The following is a 15,877-nucleotide window of genomic DNA, read 5'->3' as shown; positions in this document are numbered from 1 at the left end:
ACTGGTAACCCAGTGGTAATCCAGTTTTCCATGGTTGTTCTCCTCCTCAGATCCCAGTGCCTGCAGAGCAAGCTGGAGCTTCTTCCTATGCAAAGGGTGCTTTATCCCAAGCTCCTGTGAAAGGAAGAAAAGCAGTAAATCTAGAGACAATGAAGTTTTATTCCTCTCTCTGCTGAGTGACAAAGGGTTTCTGAGAGTCACACTTTCACAGCATTGCTGGTGACCTGGCAGGTGCTTTTTCTGCTTGCTGAATTTCAGTGTTGTTTTAGCAGACAATCACCACTAGGGAAAGGCCCACTTACTGGGGGGGGGGTTGGTTTCACAATGTGGCAGATTAAATTCAAGGAGTGGTGCATTAAAATGTTGGCCACCATATTTTCATACCAGGTTAAAAAATAATCCCACAATATAATAAAAATGTTAGCATTCTAAAAGATTCTTGCTGGGATTAATCCTCTCCCACTTAGGCAGGTAAAGTCAAAATAATTATTTATTTAAGAGCATAGGAATGTCCCAGGAATTACTGAAATTCATTAATGCTTCCAAATGCGTAACACTATTCCCCAGTTTAGTTGCAAGTGCAGCCATTCCAGGATCTCTTTAATCTCATTTCCCTTTCAGGAGTGCCTGCTGGTTAATGTTACCTCTGACAACACTATTACAAGCCATTATGTTCATAATACACTTCTCTTATTCCAGTTGTAGTGTAACTACCCAGTTGAGAAAACAGGCTTACTATCTGGTGAAGAGAGTGATTTTTTAAAAGTTGAAAATTCAAACTGTATCAAATACTATGGATTAAAAGTGTAAATTCAATCAATTTCTTCTGTGTTTCTCATTTTTAAAAAGAGACAAGCAATTCTGCAACAATTAAAGAGACTGATCAACCTGTGTGTAAGAAATCCTCATTCCTCTTTGTATAAAATGGACAGAAAACACAATCAGAACAAAGCAGCACCTTTTTATACCCTTCTCACATAGGCATAACTGTAGCACATATGGGTGCTAATGAAGCAGGGTTACAAACCCATATGATAATGAGGCAGTCTCACATGCATATTTTTAGAGGGTGCTACAGTCAATTGATGTGTCCATGCTTAATGAAGTTAAATCATGTATTTCTAATTATTAGCTTCATTACAGAGCATTAAATTTCTACAAAGCTTCAGCTAAAAAGAAATGGATTTGGCATCACTGCAGGTGACAATATTTTGAAAACTCATCTAGTTTACATTTTTTTACCAGGTGCACTTTACAGACCTGATTTACATGCACAGAAATGGTGGGGTTTTTTTTTTTTTGTACCTTTATTTGAAAGGAGTGTTTCTGGTATTCCTCACCTTTTCCAGATCCTGCTGAGAAGCCTGCAGAAGTGTTTGCCCAGACAGTATCCAGTGCCTGCCATTATTGATGTAGGAGCCAAGCCCTTGGTCCTGGAGCCAGTTGCAAACCTGCTCCTTGGTCCACTTTGCAAATGGCATGTCCAGCTCACTGTGGAGATGTTACCCAAAAAAGACTGATAAATCCTGTGCTTCCAACATCCTGTTCTCATAAATAATGAGAAAGCCAAAAGCTAAGCCTAATTCACATCTTGTGGGAGCTGGGACAACCTCTGAGGGGGAACCATCAGCACGATGAAGTGCTGGGTGCTGCGGATCTGTTGCCACTGTCACAATAAACACAGCCTCCTATAATGCTACTGAAAAGAGCCACCTCTGCTGCCTAGCATGGCTACAGCTCTGGAGTGAGGCAGGAATGTTTCACTTTCTCCTTTAATCCCTGCAAGTGCAGCAGGAAAGGCACAGAAGGAGTTTCTGTCACTGCCACGTGAGGGCTCACACACTGCCTCACAGCCCCATCCTGCGAAGGCGAGAGCTCAGCAGCAGGACCCTCCACCCAGCCCACCTCAGCCCTGCAGGGACCCTCTCCAGAGGAGGAGGCAGCCTGGATCTGCCTGGTTTTGCTCAGTCAGGGGAGAGGATGTTTCCTTTTGGCACTGCCCTGCTGCTCTGGGTGCCGTGCTGGCCGGGATCCCGGCACTGGCCGCACTGGTGTCACCTGTGGGACTGGCCCAGGTCCCGAGACCAGCCCAGCCGGGGCCCTGCGGTTGCTCTCGTCCCTCCTCTTTTGAACTCTGTCTCGGACATGTCCTCTGGGTTGAAGGTGGTGGACTGACTCCTTTTAAGCCTAAAGAAAGTGAGAAAGCACATTCACATTAGGCTCAGGAAAAGGCACGCCGCTGCTTCCACTGCAACCAACACAGGCAAGATCTCCCCAGGGCTTGCAGCCCCTCTTCTACCTGTCCCAGCCCACTGTTATCTCTGCAGATACCACACGGGCTCCTGCTCTTGGGATTTAAACCATGGAGCCACATGCTGCCAGTGGAGAAAGAAGGGGGTGTCCTCAGCAAACCCCTGCCCAAGCCCCAACTCTGGAAAATGGTCATCTCTCATCTTTTACTTACCTTCCAAACAACTTCTTGATTCCCCTGGCTTTTTTCCTGGAATCTGGAGAAGGTGGTGTCATCTGCAAACTATCTGCTTCTTTGGGGCGAGGGGGCAAGCCAGCCAGATCCAAGTGGTCTGCAGAGCCCTTCTCCGTTTCAGCTGTTAGAAAACAAAAGTTTTGTCAAGACCCTCTTGTGTAGGACTGTACAGATGTGCTCCTGACCTTGGGAATGACTCCTGCTAAATTACTGACAGCCACTATGTCAAGAAAATGGGGCAAACAGGGATGGGAAAATCCATGAGAAACGTCACATGTTCCTCCAAGGCAATGCTCTGCTTCAGTGAAGTGCCTTGCACCCAAGGTGGGAAAATCCACCTTGTGAATCAAGCAGTGAATTAAATCCCAAATTTACTCTTCCTCAGGGAATGCTCCTACAGTGCTTTCACAGACAGAGCCAAGGCATGTGGGTGCCCAGAAACAATTCAGTGCAGTGGCAGGGAACTAAACCAGGAGTTCCCAAAGCACAGAAAGCCAGGTAACTTCCCTGCAGATATCCTTTCCAATAACCTGTAGTATTTCATTCCCTGGCCAGGAAATTCCAACAACAAAACTCCTGCCCCAGAAGGAGGGCCCTCTTCCCCTCATTTCTTCAAACTGTGGAATATTTTGTTCTTCCTCAGAGGAACACCATGGAGTTTAGGCTCTGTCTGAACTGTATCTTCTTGGTGAACAAAACACCTCTGATCAGAGACTCTCAACATTACCACCCACCCTAAAAGCATTAAATCCTTGACCTGTAACTGTTTTCCATGACGCCAAACCTGAATGCTCTTGTCCCCAAAAGGGAAGTTGCCACAAAAGCTAAACTATTAAAGGAAAAGACAATTTAAACATAATTTAAAAAGAAAACTAATAGCATTGCAGTATCTACTAGACTACATAAGCAGAGATGTGCTAGCAAGTGCCAGGTAGCTGGATAAAACTACCACGTGGAGTTTATGCCAGTTGCTTGCTGGGGAAGAGTGAGAGCATGAGCTTGTTCAGCTGAAGCAGCTGTGGCAAGGCAGTCAGGCCTGGAATGACTTGCAGCATCTTTTAATACAGCCCTGTAATTAAATGACCATCACTTGTGTTTGAAATGGACTTCCAGACTTCCAGGAGAAAAGTAAACGATGCATCAAGGCAGAGCTTACATTGCTGGGACATGTGGTCTCAAGCCACAGAGTTAATGCTGAGATGGCCACAAAAGGGCCATGACCAGCAACAAACTGCAGGCTTTGCCAGTGTATCCTTCTGCTGGGCAAACTTTAGATGGTTCAGCCAGAGCACCTATGAACATGTCCCATTTTCCACCTTGTCAAAGCTTGCAGTGAAACAACAAGGTCACACAAAAGATCATTTCCAGGCACTTTGGTTTGGCCACTATCCCACACAGGGATCCTGCCACTGACAGAGACAGCACTAACATCGAACCAGCTGTGGCATTTGTGGGTTTTGCTTTACTTGTAGAAGGTAAAGTGAAAAAATCCAAAACCATGGAAATGGCATTCTAGAGACAGAACACCAGGACAAGGTGGGGTGCATCAGTAGCAGAGATTTGCGGGAATTGCGCTGTTTGCTCCTCACACCTGGCTCCTTTTCATGCACTAACACAACCCTGTAGAACAGGTAACATTTAGGGGGCCACGTGAGAAAAAGAGAAGGTCCAGAGCACTTGGTCTCTTTGCCAGCCCATGTGGCTGTACCACCACCCCTCTGACACAGCTCTGCTTCCTAAGGCAGGTCTCACCTGTCCTTGCCAGAACCACCCTGGGAATGCTCACATTACGAAAATGGTTCTTATTTACTGTGTGAATGGCTCCTTCCCCATCTACCCCAATTATTTCTCATTTGTTTTACTGTACCATAAACACAACTACATCGAGAAGACGAATTACACATGCTTTCCCTCAGAACTCCCTTAAACGAATGCCTGGGAAATACAGCTCATTCCCTACGTCACCACCCTTTAAACTCTTCCAGTGGATCCAGGACAGGTGGCAGCACAAAGGTAACTACTAAACATCACCAGTTCTCACCTGGTACCTCATTCTGTGTAACTTTGTGCTCAAAGTTACAGCAAAAGTCTCTGCAAATTGACCCGCAATCTCTCATTAGTAGCAGCTACTCAGAAACAGCACAGCTGACTTTTAGCAGAGGGCAGATGTTACGTGAAAACTCCTTTCAGTGATGGGCAGAAGCTCCGATGCAGAGCTCTGGTGCCTGGTTTGGGAAGTGTGTGGCCACAGGCAGCTGTTAGCAGCAGTCAGGGCACAGGGCTGGCACGGGCAGACATGCAGGATTACTGTACCTAAAGTAGGTGCACTGGCACTTCGACTGCGATCTTCAGATATCCACACAAGGCACAAACCCACACGCAGCACAACGGGAGAGAACACGCAGAGGCACAAGGTCAAACACAATTCAAAACTCACAGAGACACAGTGGGGACAAAAGGAGGGAGGGACGGGAGACACAAGCGCCACACAAATGCAGAATTCACATGGGATTAGGAGCACCAAGTCACTTGGAAACTCCCTTTCCCAACAAAGGAGTGGAGTAGAGCTCTGTGGTGGGAGGGAAAAACGGCACTGCAGTCACTTTGGTGCAAGGAGGTCATCTGCTCCAGGACCCACTGCTCCTGTGAAATGGCAAATTCCTGGACAGCAGCTTTACAGATGGGGACACTGAAATCTGGATAACATAAGTAACTTACTCAAAGTCACAGCACCCTGATTTACATGGCCCATCTTCCACTCCTCTAGGACAGCCACAAGTACTGCGCTTTGTTAACAAATCAAATTCAGGACAACACAGGGGATTACACAAAAGCAAAGATGAAATAAACCAAAGCAAAGAGTCTAACCCTCAGAACAGACTGTACATCTATTCCAAGTAAGCTAGCAACTTCCCAGGCTGTATGTCACAGGCAAATATGGGTAGCATATGTGTAGGTATGTTACTTGTTTTGAACAAAAATCTAAAATTCTTTTGGAGTAAGTAACAAAGCAGAAGCTATCCCCCTTCAAGCTTCTGAAATAGAGAGCTAAATTCCTGAATCTCGTGCAAGGGAAAAACAAAAACCTCAGATCTGTCTGGCAGTAGATCTGATGCAGGGATTCACTGGATGCTTGAACTGGATCAGTGGAAAGACTGCTAGAGCAGAGCAATAAATGTAAGCAGAATTCCAATTAGTGGCAACAGTGACTTCTGCATTAAGCAGAACATTTTGTTTATTTCTTTGTCATATGCAAATGTCACCAAATGACAATACCAAAATAACACCAACACTACAGGTAAAAAATCAACATGAGCTTGAATGACTTGCTAATCCTGTTCCTGTTGTCACCACCTCTTCTGCAAGGCTGCTTAAGTACAAAAAAACAAAAAAGAGAAAGACTGAGTCCTGCTGTCCTATTTCTGTATATCTAAAAATCTTGTGAAAGATAAACCAAGGATGGACCCAAGGGAAAAAAAGCCCACAAATCCCATGTGTGAACTACTGCCAGACAGCATTTCATACAGCAGCAAGCCCCTACAAGGTCATAGGGGAGATACCACAGCAGAGTCTGAACCACATCAAATATTTCCTTACATCGGTGATTGTCTTTTCTTGCTATTTGATATTTTCCAAACATTCCACTATCAGAAGTGCCACCAAGTCACAGTGAGACTAAGGCTGGCTTTCCTGCTTCTTAAGGCAGTTACAGCTGTTGTTAAGATGCTTCAAAATGCACAGAATCTGAAAACAGAGGCAGGGTACCTACCCAGATTGGGGGCGCTTGCAGTCCTCTTGTTATTCTTTATCTTGAAAAAGCCTCGGCCAAAGGAAGATCTGGCTTTGCGGGTGCCAAAACTGTCCTCGTCACCTGTGCCACCGTGAGAAGGAGACTTGGGAGGGAGGGTTGCAAAATTATTGCCTTCCACAGGAGGTTTAACCTGCTTGAATTAGGGAAATAAAGAGTCAATGTAAGGGAATTGCAGAAGGCCTTTTGAGAGCCTGCAAAGTGACTGCTGGCAGGTAATCTGGGAGGTCCTCCTCATCTGCCACTACAAGAATACAGAATGTAAAAACCATAATGAGAAACACAAACAAGATCTTCCTTTGAATATGTTGTCCTGGTTTGGGCTGGATGGAGTTAACTTTTTCTTAGGTCAACACTGTGTATGGGTTCAGTGCTGTGTTTTGGATTTAGCAGGGAATAATGTGAATAACACTGGGGTGTTTGGGTTGTTGCTGAGCCCTGAGTCAAGCACTTTCCATTTTCCCATGCTCTGTTGGCAAGGAAGTGCACAAGAAGCTGAACTACTAAAGGAATATTCCACACCACAGGATTCCATGGCCAGTATATAAACTGGGGGGGCTACTGGGAAGGGGAGCCAATCGTATTTTGGAGATGGGCTGGATATTGGTCAGTGGGGGATGAGCAATAGTATTGTGGTGCATCACTTGTCTTTTTTGGGTTTTCCCTCTCTTCCTCTCCCTTTTCTTATTAGTTTTATATTATTACTATTATTACTGTTATTACTATTATTACTATTATTATTGTTGTTGTTATTTTACTTTGTTTCAATTATTAAACTGTTCATATCTCAACCCCTAAGTTCTATCTTTTTTTTTTTGATTCTCCTCCCCATCCCACTGGGTCAGGGAGGGGGACCAGCTGTGAGGTCCTTTGCTGTCAGCTGGGATTAAACCCTGACATATGTTCAGGATTACTATCACTACCTGCTAAGAGTAAATTGTGTTCTTTAAGATGTTCATTAATTTCTGTAAGGCTGACTTAAAAGTATGGAAAAGATAAAAATAGAGTCCTGCAAGGCCCTGAACTTCTCCAGCTTTCCAGGGTCTCTGTCTCCCCCACTGGCAGCTGCAGGGGCAGTAAGTGGGAAGCAGAGACAACACCCCACAGTACTTTGGTTTTCTGCCAAGTGTCAGAGAGCTCTCTCTGTCACTGCTCTGCAATTTCTTAATTAATGGATTAACTGACTGTGTCCACTGCCAAAGCAAAGAGGAAATTTCAGATCAAGCAAGGAATATAAATGCCAGGAGAGATATCAGACACTCCAGTTAGCCAACTTAAAGCAGTATTTTAACCTTGCCAGCTGTTTCACTGTCTCTTTGAAAGGAGGAAGCAAAACCATTCACAGCCCAAATACAATCCTTAGGCTTTTGCTGAATCAATACAGAATTCATCCTATGAGTGGTGTCTGAAGTCTGTCACCTCTGCTCAGGAGTGCCTAGAGGTAAGAACTGCAAGATGTAGCCTTAAGGTACCACAGGGTGACTGACTGTTCTGCAATGACAGGCTTTTCAGAAACACACTTGCTGCTCACAGAAAACAACTGAGAAACCCAAAGGTTTTTAAAGGTACACTAATCAAAGATAATTACAGAGTCAGTAAAATGCTTAATGGTTAGCTTTGCTAATTATCTAGTGGGGGAAAAACATTAGCTTAGCTGGTAACCTCGTGCTCAATCAGACTGGAAGGCAATCTGTATGTGAGGAGGCAAGGAGGTGCTGAGCACTGAGCACTGATGGTGACAGCCACCAGAGACTCCTCCCTGTCCTGTCTGCAGGACTTCCATTCCCCCTCTGGAACCGCATGTGGCAATTCCACACCTCCCAGCTTGCCAGCACCTCCTCCCTGCCCGTGTTTCTCCAAAGACACACATCACTACACACACACACATTACCTCTGCTGGCCTCTGTGCACAGTCTCTGTCCTGTTTGGGAAAGATTAAGGCATTTTAAAAGTCATGGTTTATAGCCAGTATTCAATTCATTATGATTACCCCCAGTTAAGTTCTGACAGAAATACCCTTCCCTGACTGTTCCTTTTCCCCAAAATAAATCTCTTCAGAGCTGTATTTCACACAGATTAAGCCTTGCTTGCTTTGAGGTCAGTGAGCTGACATGGAAATAGAGTTGCTTTGGTTCACTTTGTGAAGGATTAGCTGTGCACATGATTAGTGACACACAGAATATTAAGGCACTCACGGGCAGAGCTGCCTGGGGGGACCCAGAGCAGGAACCAGACAGGGTAGAAGCCAAGTAGATAAAACAGCCACAGCCTCTACTCCTGTCCATCCTAACAAACAAAAAACCAAAGACCCCCAACCCATGAACTCCAGCTCTTACCAGATTGTGGTGACATTTTCAGTCCTGTCAGCCTCCCCCCAACACTGCAAGGCACAGGTATCAGGGAATTCAGGAACTTCCTGGAGTTCAGGCTGTCACTAAAGAATACCTGAATTGCACTGATTTGATGGCATTGCTAGAGATTAGCTGCTTTTGGTCACTTCCACAGAAATCTAAACTGAAGCTATCCCCAGACATCCAACAGCTCAGTATTTTGTTTCTGACTACCTAAAACATACAGTCAATCCAGACTGTGTTTTACAGTGCATTAATTACATGGCCTGCCAAAATTATTCACCTTAAACACAGGTAGGAAGGGGTGCAGGGAGTTATTTTTTTCTTGTCTTAAATCAGAAAGGCATATCCAGTAAAAAAATCCCACCTCATTCTCTGGGCAAAAACACAGCAGGAGAGCCTCAGGTAAAAGAGGGAAAAAAAAGAACCTGTGTTTTCAAGAACACCTCTTCTTCTTTAATAGAATATGGAAGATGTCACATGTGTGTGACCTCTGCCAACACATGCCACAAGGAGCCCTGTTCTGACTCAAAATTTCTCAGAAGGCAACACAACAGCCACAGGGTCACAACAGAGATGTCACACCTATGTGCAAGGAGATGGGAGGAAGTAAGAGACCAAACCTACCACTTCAGATGCCTCTTTCCTCAAACTGCTCAGACTGCTGGACTTCTGCAGTGTGGAAATTCTGAAACAATAACATAAAAACCAAGCTCAGTTATTAGAATTAAACTTGCTAAGATAAAGACACTCAAAGGAATCAGCTGTAAAGACAGCATTATAATACATGATGAGATATACTAAACCAAATGATATTTTGAATGAAGATGCAGTAATCAGTGCAGTAAATTCAGTAATCAGAGCCCATGCAATTTAATGAGATACAGTAAGAACTTCCACGCTGGAATAACTGCTGCTTTAGGGAATATGGATATGTGGCAGAAATGAAAATTATTTTCTCATTGTAGTCAGCTGATCCCCTTCCCCCCACTACCAAAAGAAAAAAGCAAACCACATGTGCATGCATTGTGGAAAACTATAAATTTCAAAGTATATTGACAGTCTACCACCAAATTAGAGATGCTTCACAGTGTAACAGGAAGTACCATGTGCCCAGATAAAACAGTGGAAAATAATGATCATGAAAGCATGGGACATAAGCAGAAATCTACCATTACCAAGTGTCATCTTGGCTAAAATTAACTGACCTATTTACATATGTATGTAAAATAAAGGGGATGCTTTGGGGGGGGTTCAAGTTGACCATCACATTTAAATATGTCCCCTGGACAGATTTGAGTATTGCACTTACACTGGACTATCACACAGATGAGTCTCAGGGGAGGACCCTGTTGATCTTCCTTCACTGTAAAGCAAAAAAGATATAAAAAAGACTGAGACAGAAATCCTATGATCTCAGCCTGCTTTAATTCCGTTTTCACTTCAGCTCCCATGGTACTAACACACGGCAAATTTTCCCTGCTATAGTCGCAAGTCTTGTAGAAGATAAAGGACAAAGGTGAGATCAAGAGCCTCAGGAAAGAAAACTCCCACTGTAAGATGGTGACAATACTGAACTATTCAGCTTCAATAATGCAGAGGTTCCAGCAGGGTCTGCAGCAGCACAAGGAGTGGAGGTCACCATCTCCTGGCCACCACCCACAGCAGGGGGCACTTTGCTGCAGTTTAGTCCTTGCTTTGGATTTTGCCAAGAGGAGACACAGGTGAAATCCCTGCTGGTGATGGCTCGAGCTGCATGAGGAACATGCACAGCACAAACTGAGCAAAGCTGGGCTTCTGGATAGGATCCTTTCCTCAACTGGAACTGGAAAAATCACACATCAAATTGAGCTTGCACTGATGCTTCACATGGAGGTTGATGATTGTTTCAAGTCAACAACATCTCCTTGCCTCTGGATTCTTAGTGTTTGATACTTCTTAAGATAAAGCCAGGGATTTGGACCCAGAAGAAAAAAACCCAAGCACAGTCATTGTTGAGCTGTGAGTGCTTTTCTGTACTCCCTGCAGTGCCAGTGCAGGTCTGCAGGGATTGTGTTTCCTCCCAGGACAAGCAGGGTGCAGGATTAGAAATGCTGATGAAAGGTGACAGCCACTCCTCACCCAGCAGCTGCCACTGGTTCCAAGCATGGGGATCCCTGGGTGCCACAGCCCCAGGCTGTAGCCACACATCCCTTGGGTTTCCTCCCCTCCTCAGGTTAGAGCTGGAAGCCCTTTTGTTCTGGCAGTGCCTTACAACCCTGTTTGGCAGCTGTGGAAAATGTCTGAGCACAAATCACCAGGGTTGGCAGAGCCAGCCAGACTTCCACGATGCAAACATTGACAAAAATAATGATTCTGTGGCCTTCATACATGAGATCAGCTTCCCTCTCCTTCTGTTCATTCCTGGTAAAGCAGCTGGTACAAACCATGAGTGCTGCTACAAAAGCAACTAAAGCAGCCCTTGCTTACTCAGGATTTGTTCAATGCACTTCAGGAACATTAGCCTGGTTTGCTGCAGCTAGCCAGGGACTCCTAGCCTTGTTTACCTGGCTAATTCAGTGACTGACAGATTATTGCTCTCCTTAAATGTCATAGAATATTGGATTTACAATTGAAAAATACATGGAACCCATAATACCTCATTTCACTTGCAGGATCTGGCCTAGGGTGTGTTTTCAGTCGCTCTGCAACAGCTTCTGAGCTCTTGGATGCTGACGAAAAGGAAGGGATTGCAATCTGTAAAATGCTTGTGTGGATCTGTAAGGAATTCTGAAAAGAAGGAAGAATATGTGTTACAATCTTCTGAGCTGAAATTAAGCGATCATAAATGAAAAAAGAGTAACAGATATACCATGAAGAAAAGGATCTGAAATAAGGTTTCAAAAGTGATTTTTTTCTTATTCTAATAGAATGATTTACTCCTTGAAAGATGGCACTGCAGATAAAATATGAATCATTGCACAGCTAAGCTACAGCACAGACAAAAATCCCACAAGTCTCCCAAGGCTGCCTGCTAAATCTGTCTCTGCCACAGACACCATGAAGGGTAGTCCACTTTTCAGGTTTAATCCTGTCCTCAGACACTCACAGAATACAAAAAAGCTGCTAAACATTTAATTTAATTTCATTTTATTCATAGTGTGCTCTTGCTGTTTAAGTAAGTCAAGACCCTTCTCTGACTCAGAGTTCGGAGAAGAGATCTATAGTTTTTGTACTGGAAAATCTGATTGTAAAAATCAGAGATTGAACTACAACCTATGTATCATTTAACTTGAGTGGATGCAATTATGATTTCATCCTCTTAAATATGACAAGATATATTTAGTACGTCCCAACATATTTACTTCAGGTTTGTGCCAAAGTAAATGTAGCTCCTAAAACAGGTACATTTGATAAGAAAAATAATTTGTATGACTAATAGAAAAAGTAATTTAGATCTGTTTTCATGATAAATACAGCTATTTCTGCCTTCTGATCCCATTTGAGGATTAAGAAAAATAAGTTTAATTGAAATTCCTCAGGAGCTTTCACAAGAAAACTACTTTCCCCAAAAGGATATGAGACATTACAAAAAACTGTGGAACCCAGAAAAAAATCTTTTCAGAAATTTGAGTTTTGTCATCTGCAATATGAATACAGCACAAGCAGTGTTTTCAAGGAATGAGGGTATAAAATTAAGCAAAAAACCCCAAAACCAACCTACCTCTTCATGAATGTTCACGTTGAACTCATCATGGATTGGAGATACTGTTACTGGGGTTGGGGATGGGCTTTTCTCTGGGTCAGTCAGACTTGGTGTGTCCAATAAACCCACGGATACAGACCCTGAAGTCAAGTCTTCACTTTCAGTTTCCTTGCCTGAAGGGAGAGAACACGGAAACTTGTCGGTTTTACAACCCTTGCTCCCACACAAGCTGCAGCCAGCATGCTCAGTTATGGGCCAAAACTGGAAGGATTTGTTTGCTGAGGCTTTTAGGTTTTAGAAAGGGAGCCACAGCCAAGTGTCACTTCCCAATTCAACCATCACAACACAGCAGGGCTGGAACAGAGGGAGGTCAAAAAGCCCAGCAAACACCCTCAGGGCATTTAGTGCCATCAGTTTCAACAAGCTGAATAAACTGGAGTACTTAATTCCTGTCTGCTCTGGAATTTTGTTCTAAATACTTTGTTTCCCTTATTTACTAAGGAAAAGTAAGAAGGTCCGGCCTCCCTGAAACTTAGGATGTCTCTGTGGTATCTTCAAGGTACCCTGAGGAAAAATGCAGCCCACTGCTCAGAGTCCATCACCAGCCTGGAAGTGACCACATCAGGTCTGCAGCCTGCCACAAACAGAGTATGTCTCATTTAGGTAGTGCTGAAGTCCGCATCAGTGTTGGCATCCTCTGCTCCTTCCACCCTGGATGCTCCTGAACTGCCTCAGTGCTACCAAAAGACAGCCAATACTTTCTAAAACGTGAGCAGAAATCCAGTGTTTGTTGCCAAAGACCTGAGGCAAGCACAAACCAAAGGCTGTTGACAGCAAAAACCTCTCTTGCCCATTTGTCACTGCCTGAAATCTCTGGCCATGCTCCATGAAGTGACCATGGAGCAGAGTTCCCAGAGAATCAAGGTCTGTTCTAACACCCTCCTGTGCCTGAAGGCACAGCACTGCAAGAAAGGGCAATACTTATTTAAAAGTTGCTCCCCCTCCAACACTCAGCATGGTGTGAACCCAACACAACAACAACCACATATTTTGCTTCCTCACTCTTGTTGGGCTGTTGACAATCTTAACCCTCTAAAGGGGTCTGGAAACCCCTACCAGACTTAGAATATATGGAATGGGCCATTCCATGGTGTGATACAGATATAGCTTCTGCTTCAGTCACACGGTCAAGCTCACCACCACAACACACCTGGAGTTTAAATGACAGTAGAGTTGCTTTTTTTGTTTGTTTGCTTTTTGGTTGTACAATACCTTTTTTACCTTGAGCCAGTATCACCATGTCTTGGACTTTCTTGTACCTATTCAGAGATTGCCGAAGCTCTTCTATCTTCCGATCCTAAAATAAAACGAAGTTGTGACTCCCCCAGAAACAAGAAGTACAAATACTAGATCCTTTAGTTTAACTGGCTGTGAGACTAAAAGAAATGGGAAGTGTGGATGGGGAAGGACTCAGAATGCTGAGAGGCTTTGAAATATCAGAAGTTGTATTTAGCAAAAACTACCATCTGGTTAATTACCAGAACTGTCCCAGCCTTGAAAGTGAATTTCAGCTCCCTTATTAAGTCAAAGGTAGAGCATAATAAATTTGTCATGTACAAAGGATTTAGAGCTTTGGTGATCAAAAGAAAACATCCTACAAAATGCACATGCATATGAAAGCATAAAAACCATGTATGAAAATAATTCATACTTCACAGAAAAGCCCTTTTGGAAATGCAGCCTGTGATCTGGCACTTGCATGGAGATCTTTACATTTGCAGAACACAGTGCAAATTAACCACAATGAACTCAACAGTGTAAGGGCCCTGAACAGATCTTGTGCACATGCACAGAGCTCATAAATGCTCATAGCCCCTGAAAGGCACTGCAGTGCTTCTGATTGTAGAAAATCATTGACTGGTACAAATGTGATCTTTATGACTGCAGAAATTCATTGATTCTTACAAATCTGGTTTTTAGCTGAATTGTGAAAAGCTCACACATGAAGGTTTTCTTAAGAGATTTAAATCAACCTGATGAATGATTACTGAAAAAATAATGACTTTGCTACCTTCTCTTCATTTGCTGCCATTAGAGATTCTACCGCCTTCTTCATTTTCTGTACCTCTATATCTAAAAACACAATACAGTTCTTCAAGTCAATTTAAATAAGACAGTGTAAGGATGAAAGAAAAACAAAAAATCTAGAAGCAACTCAGTAACATCTGAAAGTAGACTGACATAGTTATAGACAAAACATAAGGCACTTAAATTCTTTTTTACATGCAAACACAAAGAAGGAAGGTATTTTTCTTCAAAACCTCTGCTTTGACATTTTTAGCAAGGAAATTATGAAATCCAGGAAATTTCCTTCCTGCCCCCACCCCTCTCCAAGCCTTACAAGAATGGAAAACTCAAGAGTAAAACTACTGCTTGACTTTCACTATCTCCATCTTTAAAATAACCAAATACCTGCAAAACAAAAAGTTCAAAATAAACAATAACCTACATTTGGGATGCAATAAAACACACCCTCAGTACAACAGTCAATGACCACCCCAAACAGCATCTCTTCAATCCACTCAACAAAGGCAGGGGATGAATGGATGTGATGAAGGAAGCATCGTGCAGTGGTGCTCAGCCCTAATCCAGCATGGATGGAGCAATGAGGAAGGCACAGTGGAATGACACAAGTGTTTGTGATGAGCAGTCATGCTGGAATATTACATGGCAGTTCAGGCCTGGGAAAGGTTCCTAACACAGACAACACTGCTTCATCTATAATCCTTATTTACCAAGAAGTACAAATACATGGGAACATGTATGTTCTGGAGGTGTTCTGGGCTAGGAATTCAAAAAGAATGGAAATAATCTCCATTTTTTCCTGAAGATCTACCTTGCATGAATGAGATAAAAAATTTCACTACAAATGTAGGCAGGTAGCCAAACTCACGGGCAAAAAAGCCCTGTTTCAACTTCCTAAAAATTCATGGAAAGCAAACAGGGCAGGAAAAACATTCTCCTCCTTAATGAAATACAAGAAGAAAAGAGGCAGCCTGGCTGGCTTTCTAGATGAAAGACATTAGACGCATCGGGCTAAACCAGCACCTGATCCAGTTCCAGTGATTTTCCTTCAGCTATGCTGGGTGAAAATCTGGTCTGCTGGATTGCAACTGCATTTCACTGAGAGGCAATTGCTTTGTGAGCCTTCCTGAGACCCAATCTTCCTTTATCTGTAAGATTTTCTTCAGAAAACTCTGTGTTTCAAGTGTGATGCACTCACCCTTGCTCTCCAGTTTTACTGTAAGTGTAACTAAGGGTTATAGATGATGCAACCTAACAATGTTTGTTAAAGCAGTTTTGCAAACACATGCAGAGAGCTATTCTGGAAAGCACTTCTGGAATGCAAATGCTCATGGAAAGACACCAGGAACCTTACTTTTATCTTTGAGCTTCTTTTTACAATTTTCATCTGTGCGGGGAAAACCCATTGGATTGGAAATTAGCATGAAGGTTATGACATGAAATAACTTTTAAGACATTATTGA

At 43.3% G+C, this 15,877-nt stretch overlaps 1 protein-coding gene across 10 annotated transcripts in view; it reads right to left on the bottom strand.

Annotated features, from left to right (window-relative positions):
- The window catches only part of PPFIBP1 (PPFIA binding protein 1), a 102,045-nt gene that overhangs the window by 8,237 nt on the left and 77,931 nt on the right, over nt 1-15,877 (bottom strand). For 3 of the 10 annotated variants that reach the window (XM_084205979.1, XM_084205986.1, XM_084205981.1), the window contains 14 exons: nt 15,769-15,801; nt 14,401-14,462; nt 13,602-13,686; nt 12,348-12,502; nt 11,283-11,413; nt 9,957-10,010; nt 9,272-9,332; nt 8,185-8,214; nt 6,255-6,429; nt 4,799-4,831; nt 2,465-2,606; nt 2,059-2,187; nt 1,341-1,491; nt 3-114 (listed from right to left, as the gene is read on the bottom strand). In XM_084205979.1, the coding sequence (XP_084062105.1) occupies nt 3-114; nt 1,341-1,491; nt 2,059-2,187; nt 2,465-2,606; nt 4,799-4,831; nt 6,255-6,429; nt 8,185-8,214; nt 9,272-9,332; nt 9,957-10,010; nt 11,283-11,413; nt 12,348-12,502; nt 13,602-13,686; nt 14,401-14,462; nt 15,769-15,801 (1,353 nt within the window). The remainder of the gene's footprint in view (nt 1-2; nt 115-1,340; nt 1,492-2,058; nt 2,188-2,464; nt 2,607-4,798; nt 4,832-6,254; nt 6,430-8,184; nt 8,215-9,271; nt 9,333-9,956; nt 10,011-11,282; nt 11,414-12,347; nt 12,503-13,601; nt 13,687-14,400; nt 14,463-15,768; nt 15,802-15,877) is intronic. The other 7 variants (XM_084205985.1, XM_084205987.1, XM_084205982.1 and 4 more) reach the window with 6 other exon arrangements.

This window comes from Fringilla coelebs, assembly GCF_963513975.1.
Source record: "Fringilla coelebs genome assembly, chromosome: 5".
Taxonomy (NCBI): domain Eukaryota; kingdom Metazoa; phylum Chordata; class Aves; order Passeriformes; family Fringillidae; genus Fringilla; species Fringilla coelebs.
Note: the sequence above shows the minus strand (reverse complement) of the source record. Positions and strands in the feature narration are given on the sequence as shown.